Source organism: Crocodylus siamensis, chromosome 5 (genome assembly GCF_052110815.1).
Source record: "Crocodylus siamensis isolate JL-2025a chromosome 5, ASM5211081v1, whole genome shotgun sequence".
Classification (NCBI taxonomy): Eukaryota; Metazoa; Chordata; order Crocodylia; family Crocodylidae; genus Crocodylus; species Crocodylus siamensis.
The window spans coordinates 158897209-158920176 of NC_143399.1; the positions used below are offsets into that span (position 1 = coordinate 158897209).

The window sequence follows — 22968 nt, forward strand, 5'->3', positions numbered from 1 at the left end:
CACTGTAGACATGTGCCTCATTTCTGGGATGTCTGTGCAGTTTCAAAGTGATTCAGCCTAGCTAGGTTAGACTAACCTGCAAAGATTGAATCAGTTCAGGCTTAGGTTTTTTGAATGTCTGTCCCCAGCACCGGGGGAGATGCTGAAGGACTATGTTCTCTTCTGAGAGAAGCCACAGCATGTACAAACATTTGCTTTCCCAGTAGAAACTCTGTACACCTATGTTGTCTCTACATCTGTACATGTGCGTTTTCTCCTGGGATTGTGGCAACTCTCCCAGAACAAAATGAATAGCACAGATAGTATTTGTTTATATGTGCATGTCATTCTGGAAATTGAAAAGCTCACATGCAGTCCTTTGGAAAATCTGATCTGAATTGCCCATTAAGATGCTTATATTGTACCAGCTTGTACCATATCTTATCTGTAATTGGCTTTTTTACTTCTCTAGCAAGAGTACACCTGCTGTTTAGTGGTGTGGGCCAGTCTTTGTGTAAAATACTCTAATACATAAAGCCCATTGAAGTCTAACTGATCTAAGTTCTTTGCTGACTATGGATGGATTTATACATTTGATTAATACATGCTTAAATGTTTTCCTTTAGAGCAGCTTACATTTTAATCCAGATTTCTCAAAGCCAGTTTGAGGGTGTAAAGATCATAGATTTTGATTCTGCTTGTTATGAAACCCCTTGTAGGATCTGGACTGGTATTCAGATTTCAAATACAGTGCGAGTGGAATGACTCTGTTATAAGACAGGGTTTTGCTTTGGTCATTTCTGAAATGAGGGTATTCAGTGTCAGTACCTTGAAATAATTAAAATGTATTCCACATCTATTTCTTAAATTCTGTTTCTGCCTACAGTTTTTTGTTTTGAATGGATTGGGAGTTTTATACTGGTATGGAAAATTCTATTCTAAAAAGCATGGATTTTTCTGAAAGCTTTGGTATTAGTAAAACAATATAGCTTCCATTGTGTCAGACATCATAATATAATTGTGTTTTGTTAAAAATGGATTAGCATAGGTTTTTGGTTTTTTTTCAAATTTGCTCACATGTTTTTCCTTTTTTATTTCAGGATGATCCACAGCTTCAGGAGACTGTAAATTCTGCTGCTACCATTATCTCTGCATTAATAAAGGACAGAAACCCTGAGCTGATGGGCCAGTTGTTGGTAGCATGAATACATAAAACCTATGTAGCTGTTGGAAGTATTTCTATTTTATTATGCATTAACAAAAATTCTCAAAACACATTATTCATGATGAAACAGTGGACATAGAAAGTTTGCTAACAGACTTTTCTTTATTAATTATCAGCATAATTTTGGTAGTTTAAATTTTCAATGTTAGAAATGCATTTTAAGGAAACAGAAGTTGTGTGTGGTATACTGAGCGTTATATTTTGACATAGTGTTTTGAGGTACCTGCAAGATTCTAAAGTTTCAGAAAGTACACATGGGTCACCTAAGCATTCAAACAAAGTACAAGTTTTTCTTTGACTAGATAATGTATATGTTGTGCTTTAAGACCTGCATTAATAAAGTTTTCTGTCAGTGAATATGATCTTAAAGCACAGCTCTTGATCTCTACATGAAAATTAGTATATTTTACCCAGGCAAGGTTATTTGAGTAGATGTGATATCTTTTATTAGACCAACTGAGTAATTGGAAAAAAGTTCTTAGCAAGGTTTTGGGCGCATTCACGCGTCATCAGGCATGGGGAGTCTCTGCTGTTCAGAGACTCCAAGAAATGAGAGAAGCTCAAAGTGTGGCAAGATGTCACTGAGAATGTAAATAGGTAGAAGTTAGAAAAACAAAAAGGTAAAGTAGGGGAGGGGAAAGAGAGCAGGGGGGAAAAAGGGGTAAAGGGGGATATTACATGATAGAATACAAGGTGGAAAAGAGAGGCTTTCAGTGAAAAAGAATAATTGGAGATCAGGAGAACAGAAATGAGAGAAGCTCAAAGTGTGAGAGGATGTAGTCTTTGATTTCCACCAAAAATTCAACGTTCATCACCCGTCCATCAGACCATCGCTTGAATACTCTAACACCAGCATTTTCTTTTTGGACACCATGATCAATACCCAAGATGATAAAATTCAAATCACTATATATAAGAAACCCATGGAGCAACATACATATCTACAGAGAACCAGCAATCGCCCTAAACACACCAACAAAGCTGTAATATACAGCCAAGCTCTCCAATACCACTGCATTTGCAGTGAGGAGAATACCTGTGACTGCCACCTCACAAATCTCAAAAGGGCCTTCAGCCAACAAGGACACTCCTCCACAGAGAGAGATCACACTTTTGAACAAGCCACCTTGATACCGCATGAAGATTTGCTGCAGTACAAACCCCCCCCCCCCCAAACGACACACGATTAGTTATGACATATCACTCTTCCCTGGAATCTACACAAAAAATCCTCAAACAATTGCAACCCGTACTGGTGTAACTGTTTTTTTTTTTTCTCTCTGTATAACTGCCGCGCGGCACTCACGTTTATGTAACCTTGAAGTCTTAACCGTTAATCAAAATAAGCACCTGGTACTGCTCTCCGCTGGCACTGAGCCACACATCCGTACTCTGTAAATTTCACTTCTTATCTAAAGGTGTCAGTTCTGCAGAAACGAAACTTATGTAGAAAAATCTGCCTAGTAACTACTATGTAAAAGAAACTATCCTATCCCTGTATGCTTAGCTTATATCATAGTTAGTGTCAAAGAGGCTTTCCAACCAACATCTATAAAGAGGCAAAAGAAGCAAGAAACAGCAGAGACGACAACTGGAAAACTCTGTAGGCCTGATCACCCTGGAGACCAGTTCTTAGCCTCCCCGTCTGGGCGTATCCCAGCGAAAACAAAGGCCTCGAAAAGCCGACAATTGACTCACCACGTTACAGTTTGTATTCTACATCCCATTTATGAGCTGTTGACCAGTTCTGGGACTTAAGGAGCAGGCAGCCGCACCTAGCATTGGACTAGTTCCAGTGTTGGAACGCAAGGGCTTGCTCTGGAACCCTGTGAACCAACAGACCCCCCTTTGTATCCGGCATACTGTAACTGAAGAAACATCGGAGACTCCGCTTCTCGACTGCCTCTCATCGTAGCTTAGGCAGCATACCAGCATACCTACGCTTTCTGTACTTATATTTACTGCAACTTTGTTCCAGCTGGTCTCCCCTCTTATTCGTAAGAGAGTGAGGCCAGGTGAGTGAATAAAACCTTTTGTTTTACCTTATATCTGTTCTGTAATAACTTCTACTACTAACATCCCATCTCAATGAGCCGTTGACCAGTTCTGAGACTTAAGGAGCCGGCAGCCGCACCTAGCATTGGGCTGGTTCCAGTGTTGGAACGCAAGGGCTAGCTCTGGAACCTCGTGAACCAACGGACATCCTATAGACTTATTACAAAGAAACTAACAACTTACTCTAAGTCATCTACTCGTGCCAGCTCAGCGAACTTCGAGGGCGGCTATAAAGCTACCTCCAATCCCGCCCCACAAGCTGTGCGCTCGCCCGCTCCGCAAAGCCCGCGGCTCCCCAAGCGGTGCCAGAATCACAAGCCCGGCATTCTGCCACATGGCGTCACGAACAGGATCCCAAGTAGACGACCAGGCCATGCTAGTCTGCATGTGTCCCTGGCTACTGGGACACCATTCGCCCCCACAGACCTCTGATGATCTTTGGAATCATCTCGCCTACCATGCGGCAGGCAATAGCGACCCCAAAACGCACATCTCCGGTCACATTTGGGTGAACGAGCCAGAAAGTAAAATCTGGACATGCTCGCTAGCTGCTGCTGCCCTGGGGTGTATAATGGCCGCCCCCAAAGTTATGTTTTCCCCAGTAAATGCAGGGGGAAACGGAGCCCTCGCTGGCGTTCTTCCTTCTAAAGGAGATGCGTTGCCGGCCAGCGACGAACAAGCCTCTATTCATAGGAAGACACCCCTCTGGCCAAATCAATCCCCAGCAAATACCCGAAACCGGAAAAGCCTATGATAGTCTAGTCCGCTGCCGCTGCGAACTAGAAACCGAGAGGGGAACTAAGAAAAGACTCTTTAGTAAAACTGAAGTTGCACCCGGTAAAGCAGTAGAAGTTTTGTTGTGACACTTCATAAATGCTGTGGGAGCTGTAGGAGACTTGGAGTCGCAGCTCCGCACAGTGTGCCGCAAAGCCACAGAACTAGCAGCAGCGAAGGCATCGAGCATACTAACCAACCCGGAAGAGAGCCCCGAGTACTTAAAGGAGGCAGAGTCATGTCCATGCCTCCTCCCAACCGCTCCAGAATACACACCCACCGAATGCAAAGAAAAAGAACCACCCCCTTATTCGGAGCCCAACCCTCCAGCTATCATCACCACCATGAAGCCCAACCCCCCAGCTGTCGTCACCGCACCGCCATCAGCAATTTATCCTTCATTGCCTCCAGTAACTCCGCCATCAAATTTTTTACCTGTCACTACCCGCAAAGTTACTATGGAAGAGGGGGAAGGAGAAGACAACCAAAAGACAGTAGAAAAGGTTGAAAAGACCACCATAGTCTTTCAAACATGAAATCGAAGTGAGTTAAGGGATCTTTATGTAGACACCAAAAGACACTCGAAGGAAACACCCATTATTTGGCTCAGCAGACTCGTCCTAGAGCACGGAGCAGAGACCCTAGACAAAGCAGAGGCGCACTACCTAATGTTACAATCCGCATGGAGTGGGGGAATCTGTGTCAATACAAGTCTGCTCAATGATGAAGGAGAATTACCCCTATTCCCCCCTGCATCTTTAGCAGCGGTAGGAATTTTGCACTGCGCGTACAGAGCACACGAAGGGGATCCAACCAATCTCAGAAAGCCGCGAGCACTACAGTTAGTCTACGCAATGGTTGGTTGTTCCTTCTTACAATAGAACCCCCGGAAAGACCCCATCGATGGAGTCAAACTTGAAAATCCAGATGAAAAATAGCCACATAAGCACTTGGTAGACCCTGGTAAAGTGCCCATCACCCTTGAAGGAGTAGAAGAAGCATATCAAGTATATGGAACAGCATTTGGACAAGCAGCACGTCTCATCATGATTGCCTTGGCCGGAAAGCCTAGTAGCACTGCATTAAACCTGCAACGACAATTTAGATCACCATCAGATCAAGAAACCGACTATCAAACATTTCCAGTTGAAGTACCCCTTGACCATACAAATTCTCAAGTCCTTGTAACCCAAAAACAATGAGCACCACCTGACGCACAGCAGCAACTACCAGCTCAAGGGCCACCCACCTGAACTCCTCTAGAACGAACAAGATTTGGATTTTTATTAGGGCGATCTGGACTTGACAAGGGCACCCTCCGAAAGCTCTCAGAAGAAGAACAGTTAACCCATGCCATCAAGCTTGGATGGGACCCCAAACCGCCAACCAAAGCCAAAAAATGAGTAGCAGCCGCTGAGGCGGTGAGCTTCGGTGGCAACCTTCAACAATTCCAAGATCCGCGTCCCTATGTCACCTTACCCATAAGAGACCCATCTTCACCAACTAAAGCAAAAGAAATCAAGTTTTTACTAGATACAAATGCACAAATTTCTGTCATTCGACCGTCTACACCCCATATTCTACTCAACGGCAAAATTCATGTACAAGGCCTAAACTCCACCGCCAACGTCTCCACAGCCCGTTGTGTACATCATTCAACAGGAAAATCGTTCACCGCCGCAATGGGAGATGTTAATCTACTTGGCGTTCCCGAAATTCTCAAATTCAACCTCAAACTCATGCTCTTACAAGCATTTCTGATTAGCCCCTGCAAAGCACCAAGCATCACGCCTCACACGCCGAAGATCGTCAGTCACCTGTCGTGGCGTTACACACCCATCTCTACAAAACCACATCTCCAGGACTCGCTTCAGAAACTTCTCGATGAATTACAAGCAGCAGGCCGCATTTCTAAAATTTCACATGCTAAGTTTTTGTCACCCGCATGGGGTATTGCGAAACTCAGAGACCCTAATGAAGCCCGACTCATGGTCGACTATCGCCGTGCCAACAAACAAGTAGAACCTCTATCACAGCCTAGCCCCAAGACACTACCACAGACTTTAAGTGAGATGATAGCCTATCAGGTGACTCCCTGGTTTGGAAGTACCCTAGATCTCAAAAACATGTTCTTTTCCATTCCCATCATTGATGACGTCGGAATACTCAACGTGTGTAAATGGACAAATGTTCAAATGGACCGTCTGCCCCCAGGGATACTGCAATTCACCAGCAGTAGCGACAGCAGCCATCAACAGCACCCCTGAGGCCTTCACTACACCTGGTGACATCCAAATCTGGAGTTATGTAGACGACATCGCTATCATGGGCAGGACTCCAGAAGCAGTAACCCAAACTAGAGAAAAACTAATACATCACTTACAAGCCCATGGATGGACTGTAAATATGCAAAAATCTCAACTCACAGTAAAGCCACACATTTCCTTCCTTGGTGAAGTATTCGATCATGAAACTCACAAAGCGACAACGCACACAACTCCAACCATCCCCTGGGTCAAAGGTGTTACCCCAACGAGAAAAGAAATTCAACAACTTCTGGGCCAACTTAATTGGCATAGAGCTCATGTCCCAATGAGTCATCTAGAAGTCATTGCATGTCTACATCAGCAACTACGCACTAAAGCTAACACCCGAAGCATATGGGACCCCATCCACGACTATGATAAGTTACAAGAACTCTTAAAAGCCACCTCAGCTACAGTCCTCCACAGTATCAGCCCCAACGAGTCCATAACTGTTACCCTTGGACATACGAGTCAAATACTCTGGGCAACTGGCACTACCAGCACCAACAAACTAGTATTCTCAACCTACAAGGCTATGCAACCGTCCCAATTTCGGTATGGAGTCACGGGAATCCTTTTACTAGCATCCCAGCTTGCCACAACTGCCTATCCCAACATTTCTACAACTACCGGAACTCTCATCGGATCAGGCGTCACACTACTCCCACTTCTCACTCCTGACCGACTGGACCCAACCTTTCACGGCCTATGTACCACCTGGCAAGAATTAGTACAAGTCTTTCATTTTCACTTCCACCATTGGAAGACGAAAGAGGCGCCAGCACGTTCAATGCCTTCCCTTCATCATCAAAACCCTTCACTAATGTATAGCACTATTCTACCTGCCTGGATAGCATCAGATGGAAGTAGAGCCCATGGCGGAGCACATAGATTCTTCTGTAACCCGTGCCAATACATTGAAGTAGAGCCTGCAGCCCCACCTCCAAATGCACAACTCGAAAAACTCCTCGCATTCAAAGGAGCCCTCCAACACTGCTTAGATGCCCATAATGTCCGTGAACCTGTCCCTATAATAGCTATTGACTCTCAATACATCTACAAAATATTAACCGGACAGGCACAAGCCACAGAAAACCAACCCCTTTGGAATACAATTTTCACTATATTGCCTCAATTTAAAACCATACCTCTGCTACAACACACCTGCTCTCACCGACCGGATACTGACCCAGTCCACGCCCACATTGACTGACGCCATGCTACAAGACCCAGAGAAGCATGCAGAAGCCATCAAGAAAACAGCAAACCGACCACAACAAGTTACAGCAGCCATCCTCACTAAGACAGATGTCAATAACCAGCACTTAGTACAATGGCTACATGAATTCTGGAGCCACCCCAGCCCCAACAAGGCCCATCTCAAATGGAAACAAATAACCGCCGAGACACCACTGTTTACCATCACACTTCAAGATTGGAAAGCACGGAGTCAAACCTGTTATATATGTAACAAAGTCAAGGCTACGCCAACCGCATCAGCCAAACAAGCATTTGACCCAAAGTACTTTCCCCCAGGAAAGACGTGGCAAGTCGACCTCATGGGACCACTCCCTGGAGTCAAACGTCAGGCCAAGGCGTTAGTCCTTGTCGATCTAGGCACCAGACAATTACAATGCATTCCTCTTACAAAGACTACCGCCAAAGCCATCTGCTCTGCGCTGCTCCAGGCCATGAGCCTCTGGCAAGTACCAAATGAGATCCAACCTGACGGAAGACCACCCTTCACGTCAAAAGCCCTAGCAACCTTTTGCAGTACCTACAACATCATCTGGCACACCCACATCCCATATCACCCACAGTCAAATGGTGTCGTTGAACACTCCATAGGCATCCTCAAGGAAAAGCTCCGTCTAATAGGAAACGGCACATATCTAATTTGAACAAGCCGTCTGCCACAAATTCTAATTCAACTAAATGAAGACTGACAGAAAGCAAGAAAACATTATGGACTGACAGAAAGCAAGAAACATCAGAACCGTGGAAGCCCCGATTCCAGCTGGAAGATCTTATCTGGGTAGCCATACCAGGACCTATTGAAAGGAAACAGCTACTATACCAAGGAATAATACAATCTTCAGGAACATATCCGAACACCTACCACATTAAAACCGATGTACCCAACAAGACATTACTAGCCCATCACAATTAGCTGAGTCATCGCTCTGAGACAAAAGACTAGCTATTTTATTGTATATAGCCTTTATATTTTTCTTTAACTATCTCATTTCCTCCACAGGTGAGTGTTACATGAGACAGCCGTTCGGAAAAAGCACATCGCCCACCTCGTATAAGCGCCTCAACTCCACAAGGACAACCTGTCCGAAAAAGTGGCCATATTCTCTAGCAACGCGATACATCAGCGAGCCTGTTCATCACTCTACCAGCACTGTCCCTGCGTATAATCAGCACAACCGCTGCACTAAACCATCTGCCACCTAAAGAACACTTATAACAACTACAATCCTAAACTAATATCCACCATGATTTATCTAAATCCCATTGTAACTCTTGTCATATGTTGTGTCCTATGTTTCGTCTCGAGCATATCTCGACAAAACTCATTTTTAACACTATTAGCTATTTCTACCACAGAGTGTCACTACTTTGAAGAGACTGAAAACTCAGCAATAGACTACCGACTCTGCTTCCCAAAACGCATGGCAACAACAGACACTGGCATTATCACCCATCTTAGATGACCATTGTCTAGTTTTAATATATCTCACTATCTTAATCTTTCCCGTTGTAATTTTCCTTCAGCAGATGTTTCAGGGTTACCTTTTACTATTAGCGCTTCTATCTTTGTCCCCACGCTTAAATGGCCATACATCTGCATTGGACCACATTGTCCTGCTAACACCATTAACTGCTCCACCCCCATAATAACAGTTCTCGAGATGCTTGGCGTTACTCTAACCAATACTTTCCCATCTCAAATTGGAAATTGTATTTTTCGTCTCCAAGCTAACTGGACCACCGGTCTAAAAGTTTTCCTAGCAGAGCCGAAAATGCAACACAATATACGCATGTTATGTAGTATTCTTCACGCATTATGGCCTCAATGTCCTACCTATAACCCACTAAATCCCAAAGAGAAGAGCAGTCCCAACTGTCGTAAGACTAACAGCTCGACCCCAATTTGGCTAATGACACCAAGTCACCTTAAGTATGCCCAACGTCGTGACAGTGAATGTAAGCGCTTTAAACCTAAACCTTGTCCGTTTCCTGCCCCACGGCCAGGAGTTCTTTATACAGACCTAGCCGTCCTTTGTCTTTGGAGCAACTTTAGAAACTCCAACAATTTCAGTAAAGCAAGCAGCAAAAAAGATTCACCCTCTTGTAATTACCCAGTGCCAAATGGACTCTTACCCCCCGGTTGGGTTTGGTTTAACCTCAAAACCAATGTTACCAGTATATACCCCGTTCTTACTTCTAGTGAAACTCTAACCCCAGTAAACTCCTTATGGAGCCTAAAAGGACTCCAGGTAGGTCGAAAAAAAACCCACCACCGCTGTTGATAAAAAGTCTAGTCTCTTTCATACGAAATGAGCCTCCCTCACACACGAACAAGTCGATTATGCCTGGACTTTAATGGACTCTTAGGACAAAGTAGGCAACTATTTTCCCTAGACGTATGGGTCAAAAATGAATACGTTGAAAATTGTCCTTTTAACTGAAATGGTTGCTAACCTCACCAACCTAGTTACCAAAGGATTCTGAAATATTGATGAGTCATTCAAAAAATTCAAGCAGCAGTATATTATAATCAATTAGGCTTAGATTACCTTTTACTGGAGCACGGAGGCTTATGCGCTATGTTTAAAAATGACTCACATCGTTGCCTTGAATTCACTCCTCAAGATGGAGGTAATTTGACCCAAGTTTTAAATAATCTTGAAACGCTCTCCACCCAACTTCGAGACATGACCACAAAGAAGGAGAGTTGGTTAGACAACTTATTCGACTGGTTCGGCGTTGACATTTCTAAATGGTTTTTCCCCATACTTGTACCTATTCTAGGTACTTTCATTTTGGTAATAATAGTAGTATGCATTTTTTCTTGTCTTTTTAACGTAATCAAAAACCGCATAACTACACTTTCTACTTTTGTATACACTCACTTGCCGGTCGTTTATGAACTTAATGAAAAGAGTAACACTGAACCTCCCAGCAAACCCAATGAAGAAAAAGAGCTGTTCACTATTAACCTATTCATAAATGAAACCACTACTTAAATGTTCTACTGCCCCACGGCACGAGAGCATGTAACTGTTTTATTTTTTTTTTCTCTCTGTATAACTGCCGCGCGGCACTCTCAGGTTTACGTAACCTTGAAGTCTTAACCGTTAATCAAAATAAGTGCCTGGTACTGCTCTCCGCTGGCACTGAGCCACACATCTGTACTCTGTAAATTTCACTTCTTATCTAAAGGTGTCAGTTCTGCAGAAACGAAACTTATGTAGAAAAATCTGCCTAGTAACTACTATGTAAAAGAAACTATCCTATCCCTGTATGCTTAGCTTATATCATAGTTAGTGTCATAGAGGCAGTCCAACCAACATCTATAAAAAGGCAAAAGAAGCAGGAAACAGCAGAGACGACAACTGGAAAACTCTGTAGGCCTGATCACCCTGCAGACCAATTCTTAGCCTCCCCGTCTGGGCGTATCCCAGCGAAAACAAAGGCCTCGAAAAGCCGACAATCGACAATTGACTCACCGCATTACAGTTTGTATTCTTACATCCCATTTATGAGCTGTTGACTAGTTCTGGGACTTAAGGAGCAGGCAGCCACACCTAGCATTGGACTAGTTCCAGTGTTGGAATGCAAGGGCTTGCTCTGGAGCCCCGTGAACCAACAGACCCCCCTTTGTATCCGGCATACTGTAACTGAAGAAACATCGGAGACTCCGCTTCTCGACTGCCTCTCATCGTAGCTTAGACAGCATACCTACGCTTTCTGTACTTATATTTACTGCAACTTCATTCCAGCCGGTCTCCCCTCTTATTCATAAGAGTGAGGCCAGGTGAGTGAATAAAACCTTTTGTTTTACCTTATATCTGCTCTGTAATAACTTCTACTACTAACATCGCATCTCAATGAGCCGTTGACCAGTTCTGAGACTTAAGGAGCCGGCAGCCGCACCAAGTATTAGACTGGTTCCAGTGTTGGAACGCAAGGGCTAGCTCCAGAACCTCGTGAACGAACGGACATCCTATAGACTTATTACAAAGAAACTAACAACTTACTCTAAGTCGTCTACTCGTGCCAGCTCAGCGAACCTCGAGGGCGGCTATAAAACTACCTCCAATCCCGCCCCACAAGCCGCACGCTCGCCTGCTCTGCAAAGCCCACGGCTCCCCAAGCGGTACTGGAATTGCAAGCCTGGCATTCCGTCACAACTGGAAGAAGACCCCTCTGTTAAAGAGATCTTCCCAGAACCACCCATCCTAGCCTTCAAACAAGCACCGAACCTTGCTAACCTCATCACCAGAAGCAAACTCTGTATGACCCAAACCACATTGAATGAATCCGGACTATACCAGCAGCACAAGAAATGCAAAACCTGCCAACACATCTCAACCACCCCCACTATAACTACACCCCAGAACAGAACCATCACAATTCCTAGATTCTACACCTGCACCTCCGGAAATGTTATATATCTCATCCAGTGCACCAAATGCCCTGATGGAAAATACATTGGAGAAACCAAACAACAACTGTGCACCAGAATGAATGCACACTGAAAATCTATCAAAGACAAGAATACCCAGCTACCTGTGGGGGCACACTTCTCACAGGACAGTCAGTCACCTTCCATAGACGAGCCTACAAACTTCACTTAATAAATCTACCAGATACAAAAATTCATGGACTCAATATAGACATTAGTTTTATGACACATTACAACCTGCCTGATGTCTGATTCACGCAGGTGCCTATGCCTTGCATGACCTCTTACATTCTTCTTTCCCCCCACCTTTTCTTCCCTCCTTACTTTTCTCCCTGTGATCTCTGGGGGGCCTTATGGTTAGCACGGCCTGTCGGGTATGTAGTCCCGCCCCTCAACTCGCCTGCCATGACTTTGATGTTAAGCTATCAAGAGAGGGGGTTCAGTGGAGATCTTCTTGGGAGGGCTTCCCGACAATGGCAGTACTCACAATTATGCGGTGCAGTGTTCCACGGGGCTCCGCCTCCCCTACACCCCATCCACTCGCCAACCAGATAGGTGATGGTGCGATGGTGGTTTCGTCCCCACGGGCTTGCTCGCCGCCTGCTTCAGGTGGGGGAACTCACATCCGAGTTGGCTTAGTCAGCTCTTGTTCTTCTGACCTTGATGCCTCAACCTTCTCTCTCTGCCTCTTTGATATTTTTTTTCTTTTCTTTTCTTTTCTTTAGAAGAAATATTCTCTTGGGGAGGAGAGGGACATGGAGCCTCCTCTTTTTCCCCAGCCTCCTACAGGGAGCTTGAATGCTCCCCCTTGTCTGTCTTCTGCAGGGAGTTGCAGTGCTTCCCCTGCTCTGCCTCCTGTAGGGGCCCAAAGTGTTTCCCCTGCTCTGTCTCCAGTAGGGGGCTCAAAGATTTCCCCTGCCCTGCTCAGCGGTGCTGCTCTGGCTGTGCCACTCCTCTTCCCCACAGGAGCCTCAGCACATCTGATGTGCTGCCCACCTCCTCTCTCTTTCTCTGGCTCCCCCCACCCTGTTGCAGGGTCTGTCGGGGCTTTTAAACTTCTGCGTGGCATCCCACATGGGAAATAGCTGATTAAAGAGCCAAGGTAACACCAGCTTGCATGGCTGTGGCCCCGGTGCCAGTTCCTGCTCTGCTGGGCCGGCAGGAGGTAAGTTTTCCCCACAGGGGGTCTGTTTCCAGGTTTTGGGACCCGTGGAGCTCGCCTCTGCCCCTTTGAAAAACCTGTGGGGGCTAGTCGCCACCACGCTGCCCTTTATCTCCCTGATTTCCTAGTATTTCATTCTTCATGGAGAGCCTCTTTTTTACCCTGTATTATTACCTCTGTAATCTTTCCCTCGGGCCTTTTTTCCCCTGGTTTCTTCCCGCTTCCTCTCCTGCTTTACCTTTTGTTTCTCTTTTCTGCCTATTTATATTTTCTATCTTTGCTCTTTGAGTTTGGTCTGTGAGGAGATGCTCTTAAGATACAGGATGAAATACATATCTATTTCAAGATGTTGATTCCATGATTTCTACTATTACAAGTTACCAAAATGAATTATGAACAGCCTGTCGTAAATCCAAAACATTTTCTTTCAGTGCAGGTATTATCTTCTCAATATGACTAACTGCGCTTGTTCAGTCAATGCTATGTTTCCTTTGCTTCTCTCTCCTCTCAAGTTATCACATAGTAATAACAATATATTAAAATATCAATAATGTATTATATATTAATAATATTGTACCTTCAATATACATTTGTTCTGTATATGCCTACTGTGGCAGGGCACTGTTTGTGCCTGCCACTTTAAGGGCCTGGAGCTGGCAGCCGCCAGGTGCCCGACGAGGGCGGCCATTTTCAAATCAGGGGCTGTCCATATAAACAGGGCAGTTTGGCTGCTAGAGGCCAGGCAACAACATCGCCTGACCAGAGGGCTGCTAGTATCATGTGGAGGTAAGGGAGGAGCTGTAGGGGATGGATAGGAGACTCCTGGTTCTGGGTACGGCCTAAAACTGCACTCGGCTGGGAGTGGGTGTCTTGGTGGGGTTCTCAGCGGTGCGGGAGCCCCCAGGAAATGCCAGGCCAGTTACTACCCCAGTGAAAGGTGGGTCGGGGCACCTTAACCCCTAGCCCCCACAACCAGGTGGGTTACCCTTATTTTGGAGGACCCAGAGAATGGATCCTTGGAGAGAGAAAAGGACCATAGACGCAGCCCTGTCTGAGTTTCCCCTGACTGGCCCATGCTGGGTCCAGGACCGGAAGGGTCAAAAGGCCAGGGGCCCACCGTGAGGGACACCCAAGAGCTGAGGGCCTGGGGTCCCCGATTGGCCTGGAGGTGGGCCAGGGCTAGTAGCCAAAGGTCTCAGTGAGGGGACCACACCTGAAGGGGAACCAACTCAGGGAGCCCTGCTGCCTGGTATGATGGTAGAAGAGGCCGCCTGCAGGGAGAAATCCAGGTGGGGTTCAGTAGGAGGATTCTGGGGCCCAGTGTGGGGGCTGGTGATTATGATAATAGCTAGGTGCCATCTGCAAGGCTTGGGCTGTGGTGTAGGGGAGGAAAGGAGCCGCAGATAGCGCCCTCTGGCATTGGGGTAGAAAATGAGCAGCCTCCCACTTATTAACATCTATTTAACTAAATAACAACAAAGGTGTGGTGGGTGAGAACGTGGGTGGTTAGCCCAGGAACAGGTGGGCAGGCTGCAGGGAAAGTGGCCCCGAGCAGAGACCCTCTCTTACACCTAAAAACATGCAGACTAATCAAACAAATGAGAAACTGAGGACCTTATCTTGAATTTATTTATTTATTTTTTTTAAGAGAGTAGCTTATGAATAAGCTTCTTGAATTTTACTGGCATTAGTAAATTGAGTAGTACCGTATTTTATCTCCTAGGCTTGTAAAAGATATCATGAAAGTTACTGGTTAGATCTTTTTTTTTTCTTATTTGGACAGCTCTGCCTTAACGGAAAGCAGCTGCCAACTAGCAGCTCATAGGCTGCATTTAGCCTGCTACGGGGTTACCGTGTAGCCCCTAGGATCCTGCCGAGCCACCACACCCCCATAGCTCATGCTGCTGTGGTAGCTAGGGTCTCCAGGCTCCCCCCTTCCTCCTCTGCCTTCTGGTTCCTTCCCCTGCTTTGCTGGGGCAGGTCAGCGGGAAGGCACCATCTATGCATGACAGGAGGGAGAGCCAGGATGCCCCCCTCTATCCCTTCCCCCCAGCAAGAGACAGGCCAGGATGTCCAGGCTGCGCATCCACCTATGAGGTTATACTGCTCATGCTTCACACAAGGTCAGAACACCCGAGCTGCTTGCTCTGCCTGCATGGTAGGGAGTAGGGGGTAAAGGAGATCCTGGCTGATGACTTGGCAGAGAGGAACTGGGATTTGTGGCCTGTGCAGTATGCAGCTCCGAGGGTCTGCAACCTACATGATGTGCAGTCCCTCACTGTCCAGAAATTGAATGTTCCTGTTTTAAGATTTAAAAAAAATGCTAAAGCAAAATCCATGATGAGTTTCTCCGGAGACAGATGTGGGAGAAAATAAAAATCTTGTTTTATTCTACAGTATTTACATCCATGTTCCTTCAATTACAGTCCTGGAGTCAACAAGCTGACTCTCATGAACAAAAAATAATTTTTGTTTGCATAATAAAACCAAACCGGTTTCCTCTCCTGGTTTAGTCAGTTGTATTTTTTCATTGAACTCTTATTTAAGCAGGTTTTGATGCAAGTGAAAATACCTCATGCAATAAATTGCTATAATGGAAAATGAGGTTGTTTGTTTGTTTTTTTGTTTTGTTTTTTTTTAAACACAGGCTGTTAGGAACATCTCTTAAAAAAGAAACATACACAAAATAAATGAAGTTTCAAGTTATTAGTATAGGTTGAATAGTTATTTAAACTAAAAAAAAAAAAAGGATAAATAACAGACTTCACCTATGTGCTGTTAATTCACTATATGATTGCTGTTCTTTCTTTGTAATAATCTTTTAAAGCAATCCATTAAACACCTAGGCCAAGTTCTATTCCACCTTTTAAATACATAAATAGACTTCTGTGCATAAGATCAATACTGCTTGAGTCCCTGAGAAACAGTTAATTCAAGAAGTGAGCAGATCCTCATCTTCCTTCCTGCTTATTTCTGACTGGGTTTTAATGGAAAGATTGAAGTGTGTTGCAAGAATATATGCATTCAGAGATTTTTCAACACTGGACAGCATTCCACTTAGATGTCAATAGGTGAAATGACCCTTAGAGATCTAGCATGTAGAAAGTAACAATTATGAAAGAAGAGCTATTAAACCAGGCTGTAAAATGGTAAATCTAGAATAGTGAAGAATGAAAGAGTGAAATTAATGCTAACAAGTGACCGAAAAAATTCAAGTGGCTTTCTTCCATCAATGTTAACACCTACAATACGAGTAGAATTTCACATGAAATTAAGAAATTGACTTGAGTTTTTTTTAATTTGCAGTTCACAGACAGTGTTATACATAAGCAACTTGACATCTGCCTCGGCATTGCAGGTGGCTTTGCCAAGGAATGTAACTGAAGTTTTTTTATGCAAATTGCCTAGTGAGACATGCGTGTTCATTATGTTGCTTAAAATTATTTGATCAGTATCTCTCCGGGCAAGATGCCTAGATGGACTGACTTAATACCACATATCCAGGGACCAACAACGATGAAAATGATTGACTGTTCATTCAACTGCCATCTTGTAGCTTTCTCTTATCCCATTTCCCCCCAATCCATATCACATCCTGCTTATTTATCTCATCTACCTATTCTGCCTTATCTATCAGACTTCAAAGCAGGAAGTACTGTTTGAGGTCTTCAAAGCAGGGAGTACTGTTTCCAACAGATTTGTATGGTGCCTAGCAGTATTTTGACCTGCTTGGCTTCTAGGTGCTACTGCAATATAAATATTAAGCATGAATTAATAACAATAGTAAATGAATTGACAATTCTGTGCCAGGGCTGAATAGGGTCCTTGTTCATAAAGTTGTGCCAGCCTCAGATAGCATGGTACTCTGTAATACAATTAATCTCCATGTAGATTAAATTACATAGTACAACTTTACCTTAAACATCACCTTTCTCTTATTCTTTCAGGTATGCAGTACATTAAGACACTTTGCAGTATTAAATCCACTACAAAGAAAAAGAAGCAAAATGTTATGACATTTGAAATGAGGGCAAGGCAGTAAGACAGGTACAAGTAAACTTTTTCAGATGGCAGATGCTGCAGGGGTGGAGGCCCTTGAATATTAATTCATGTTGAATTTTTTCAGCCTTTGCCTTAGTTTGACTATAATATGCTGGCAGTTGTGGGTAGTTACCTAGTTCAGTAGAGCTGTGCAAGGTGTGTAGGTCTGGTGGTTAGTCTCCTTTCTTTACCACCCTGAGTCCCTTCCTCTTTCTTAACATGTCCTCCTTCACTCTCTCATATCACCTGATTTTCATCCCTCTGGTAATCACTCATTTCAAGTCTCCTTTCTTTTCCTCTATTACCAGTTTTCCACTCTTTTCTTTCCCTCTACCACTCTGTTTCTCCCTCTATTCTCTCCATCACTTCTCTGTCTCTAATACTTCTTTCTCTCCTTGTTTGTCACTCTTCTTGTCCTCCCAGCCCACCATTGTTGAAAGAGACAACTCTCTCTTCAAAACCAGGCTGTGGTCTAGCATAAGTAAGCCTTCCTTGGCTCCTGGATCAAGAACTAAGGCATTTGGTCTTTGGCATCTCTGTGCTCCTCACAGCTGGGGCTGAGAGCAGATGTCACTTCCGTTGCCAGCTGAACACAGATGAGTAGCAGCTGCCTGAGGGGACAGACCTCCTCCATGGACAGCTGTTGGGACCAATACTGAACATCACTAATTAACTGAGTGAAGCCTCAATCAGGAGCCCCACTTTGCCTGGGACACAATCTCCTTCTAGGTCAGATTGGCTAAAATATTCAGCCTTATGTAAATCTCAGTGACTAAATAAACGGATTTTCAAAGGCGAGTGGACATAAGCACGTTCAGAATTCAGGTAAAATAGGCAGTTTTGGGGATTGGAAAAAAATGTTTTGACTTGCATACAGCCAGTCATTCAGAGACAATACACACAGAACCCCACAGTGCAGTACTCCAAAGCAAAACCACATTTAGGGCCTGATCCAAAACCCACCACGATCAACAGAATAAGTTGCTTACAGGGTCCTCAAGTATACATTGCTTCTGTGCTCTCCTGCTACATTTAGTTACCACTACATATAACCATGTTATTGATATTGTTAACTGTGCTGCATCTTGAGCTGTTTGCTTATAACCACAAATATTGGAGTGTTGAGTGGGGAGGCACTTGATGCATAAGACTATTTCTGACACTGATACAGACCTTCTTCAGAACTAGCTATGTGCATAAGTAAAGGAAAAGAAGCTTATACATTATAAAAGTTCTCCAGAACTCCAGCTTACCTAACATGTGCAATGTTTATAGCTTATGCACTAAAATGACCTAGGTCCTTGTGTGCACTGAAATATAAGCCTCTGTGAAAAAGATCTTTCTAAAACTGCCCAGAGACTGAACTACATTTAAATACAGTAAATCAGGGAAAGAAAAGGCAGGAAGGAAACTAAATGTCTAAGACATTTTGGGAGTGGCTGCTTAGCACCAGATCAAAGTAGTCCTATTATGATGGGTATTTAAACAAAAGCTTCATAATGCCTTGAGTGCACAATACAAAAGCCATTTTACCTCTCCTTGTTTAAATGAGAACTGCTTTCCTTATTTAATCCCACTTTTTTTAATGTTCATCTTTGTGTTAGCAGCTACACAGAAACTGAAGATGCAGGATTTATTCAGAGCTTCACAATACCTGGGCATGATTGCTTCCTGCTGTTAAGAGTACAAACTCCAGTGGCAGCAAAGCACCATCTGGTGGTGCCTGATGGACTTCTTAAAAATTCCTATCTGAGGTCAATTCAAAGACAAATCCTGCTAAGAAACTGTTTTCATTTCAAACTTAATTGATTTCCAATCTCTAACAGCTGGTTAGTGAGAAATAGGGGTACTGATATAAGCAAGAAGATCAAGTCTGAATCTGTGAAACCTGAAAATACTGAGAGGTGGGATGTATGTATGTATTTTATTTGATTTTCCCAACAAAGGCTCAGAGTAGTTTACAAAAGAGGACATAATTTATAAAACAAAAGAATGAGCAAGAGAACAAAGTTTAGAAGGGAAACTTGAACATCAGTATAAAAGAGGACCCCCAACAAATATCCCAGCCTAGCTTTCTTTGCTAAACACTTGCATATCTTTTAGGCTGCAACTTGGTCAATTAATCTTCAGTAACTAATTATGAAAAAAGAAAAATACAATAATTAATGGAGATCCTTGCGTACAAAGGAGGATGGAACATTAGCTTATCAGCATTACTAGGCCACTTTCTGGGAACAAGCTGCAGCTGATAAACCATCCATGAGGATGGACATAAGTGCAATGGTCATTTGCTATGATACAATGGAGTAACCTTGCTGACAAGTATATGCTTTGAGTTAGATTCTCTGCAATTCACATTTTCATGCAGACTCCTGGTTTTTGTGAGTTTGTGTCTTGCATATTACATGCTGCGGGCTTAAACAAATTCCCAAACCTGGCCAAAATGCCCAAACAATGCCCGACTCATAATTGGGCTCATATTCCATACCTTAAAATAGCAGTTCATGCAAAAATCAGCCTGGGATTCTTAAATTTGAACCCAAGTTCACTGAAAAGTTTGAGCAGCAGAAAAGCATTAGAAAAACAGCTAAACTGTGGAGCACTGTATGCTATAAATGACATTACAGGTTACTGGAAATCGGTGAATTTCAATTTGCCATTAATGGCCACATCTACACAAAACACTGAGAGCGCAGTAACAAGTTACTGTACAGTAGTGTCATCAAATGGCTTTTTTGTGAAACTGACTGTGCAGTAGCCCAAGACTACTGTGCAGTACTGTCACATCATGCTTGCTGCCATGCAACACTACCGTAGGCATGGCCAGTATCTCTGAAATCACTTCCAGCAACTCTTTCAGGCCTCTCTACCATCTGTATCAAGAAGTACCCTAGGGTTCATCACATCTGGCCCCGATGACTTGAAAGCATCTCTTTTTTCTAAATAATCCCTAACCTGATCTGCAACTACTCTGGGCTGTTTTATTATTTTCTTCCCTATGTTTGCTGCCAACTGCATTGATCATTTGGTAGCTGACCCTGTTTGTGAAGACTGAAGTAAAAAAAGGCCAGTAGCATAACTAACGTAGGGCAAGTGGGATTGCTCTGGACACCAACTTGATGGAGGAGGCAGACAAAAATACTGCTGCCACAGCCATGTGATCGTGCTAGTGGCACTGCAGCAACCTGCAGTTGCCATTGCCCCATGTTTCAGCTGCCCTGGCCACAGCTCCTCTGGGACTGCTGTACCTCTGGAAAAGGCATTCAGTAGTACAGCCTTCTCTGCCTCTTCTGTAACTAGATTGCCTTCTGCATTCTATGAGGGGCCTACAGTTTGTTTGGTCTTCCTTTTACTCTGGACATACTTGTAGAATTCCTTTTATATCCCTTGCCAGCTGTATCTGAAGTCATGCCTTGGCCTTCCTAATTTACTCTTTATATGCCCATGCAATACTCCTATACTCTTCCCTAGTAATATGATCAAGGTTCCACTTAGGATGGAAATCATAGCAAATGACCATTGCACTTAGATTGCTGTCTAGCCAGGCTAGTCTCCTGTTTCACTTCTCATTTTTTCATTGCATTAGAATAGCTTGTTCCTGCTCCCTTAAGAGGGGTTTCTTAAAGTACAGCCGGTTCTCCTAGACTCCTATTCCCTCAGGCCTGCGTCCAGGTCCCTGAGTTTGTTAAGTCTGCTTTCCTGAAGTCCAGTGTCTTTATTCAGCTGCTCTCCTTCCTGCCTCCCTTTAGGATCTTCATTTTGTGATCACTGCCACCCAAAGTACCTTCCACCTTCACATTCCAACCAATTCCTCCTTGTCTGTGAATAGGAAATCAAGAGAAGCTTCCTCCTAGTTGGTTCCTGTACTGTATCAAAAAGTTATTGTACCTGTATCAGAAACATATCTTTAACACATTTGAAGAATTAGCTGGACTGCTGATGCACTGCTGTGTTTCCCTCCTATCAGATGTCCTGATAATTAAATTCCACCATGAGCAACAAGTCCTGCAGTCCAGCAGCAAAGCTTTCATCAGTTGTTTAAAGAAGGGCTTGTCCACCTCCTTCTCTTGGTGGCCTATAGTATATGCCCCATATGACATCACCCCTATGTTGCTTTCCCTTCTGACCATTACCCAGAGACTTTCAACTGGCCTACTTTCTACTTCATACTGTAAATCATAGTATGCATGTCCTTCATAGGGTAACACCTCCTCTTTTTTTCCCTTGCCCATCCTCTCTCATTCATTACAGCTATTTCCATTCATTACAGTACTCCAGTCATGTGAGCTATCCCAATATATTTTTTTAATCCCAATTACATAATAATTCCTTGATTGTATTAGAAGCACCAATTCTTCCTGTTTATTCCCCATTATTCTCACATCACTATAATAAACAGGTCTCTAATTGACTGTCCTATCTTTACCCTGAGAACATTGCTAAAGCTTGCACTGCTGCTTCCCTTAACCAAATTTTTACCCAGGTTCACAGGCTCTTTACTTACTTCCCAGTTTTGATAGATTTCATAGACATTAGGGCTGGAAGGGACCTCGGGAGATCATCGAGTCCATCCCCCTGCCCAAAGGGCAGGAGGTCAGCTGGGGTCATAGGATCCCAGCAAGATAAGCATCCAATTTACTCTTGAAGGTGTTTTTGTCTTCAACCTCCACTGAACCTAGTTTAAATCCCTCCTCACTAGGTTAGCAAGCCTGTAAACGAAGACACTACTCCCTGTGTTTATCAGGTGCACCCCATATCTTTCTGGTAGTCCTTCTGCTTGGAAGACAACCTCACTGTTGAAGAAGCCAAAGCCATTGTTGTAACCCCATCTCTGCAGCCACGTGTTGATCTCTAAGATGGATCTGCTTCTAGCCAAGACTTTACCTTTGACTGGAAGCATTGATGAGAATGTATGCAATAATATTATTAGCTATTGCCATCAGTAAGAAATCACTTTTTGGAATATGACTGTATAAACCTGGTACTTTATGTTCTTTAGGCTCATATTTTTCGTATTTTCTCTTTCTCCTTCCCCCGTATTTGCAATATGGATCACCTAAAATGAGGCAAAGTTCAAGGGTGTGTTCCCAGGGAGCTGGAGCTGAGGTGAACCAAAAGCTGGGGTAAACCTGATTGCCCTGTTAGGACCAGCTGGGCCCAAACCACTGATCCAGCTTAGCTGCAGCTGGCACCTATTTCCCTGCAGCTTGAGGGAATGAATTGTCCCAATCCCTGAGTAGGACTGGCTTGGCCCAAGGCTCTGATCTGGTCTCATTACACCCCCAAACAAGCACAGAGAATTAGGTAGGTTGATTTTCCTTATATAACATGTTAATTACACAGCACAGAAGAAAATCACACTTATTTCAAGTACCAAGTTGAAGCAGCTACATTTGAAAAAATGTTATTTAAGTAACTGCAATATTTAAGTAGCTCTTTCATGCCCTCTGCAGTTGCAGCATTTTTGTAGTTGTGCAATCAACCTATAATATGTGTTTTTCTGGCTAATATTATTTATTTTCTCAGTTCAGTATCCAGACATTAGAGGAATAAATGCAGTTGGTCACATCATTTTGTTGCCTCTTGGTTACATTGTGGCATATTACTCGTATCTACTGCTGACAAACAATGCTGTAGGACAGAAAAAGAATATTATGTTTCTGTAAGTAGTATTATGTTCCTAGAAGTAGTCCAGAGGACTGAAATTTCATATCTAATCTAATATCTT

General features: G+C 43.7%; 1 protein-coding gene across 9 annotated transcripts in view; it reads left to right on the forward strand.

Annotated features, from left to right (window-relative positions):
* CRPPA (CDP-L-ribitol pyrophosphorylase A) overlaps nucleotides 1–15703 on the forward strand; it is a 239402-nt gene extending 223699 nt beyond the window's left edge. For all 9 annotated transcript variants that reach the window (XR_016442294.1, XM_090046863.1, XM_090046859.1 and 6 more), the window contains one exon: nucleotides 1080–15703. Coding sequence is in view for 7 of the 9 variants with exons in the window: in XM_090046856.1 (XP_089902982.1) it covers nucleotides 6185–7552 (1368 nt within the window). In the remaining 2 variants the exon portion in view is untranslated. The remainder of the gene's footprint in view (nucleotides 1–1079) is intronic.
* Nucleotides 15704–22968: the final 7265 nt, after the last annotated feature.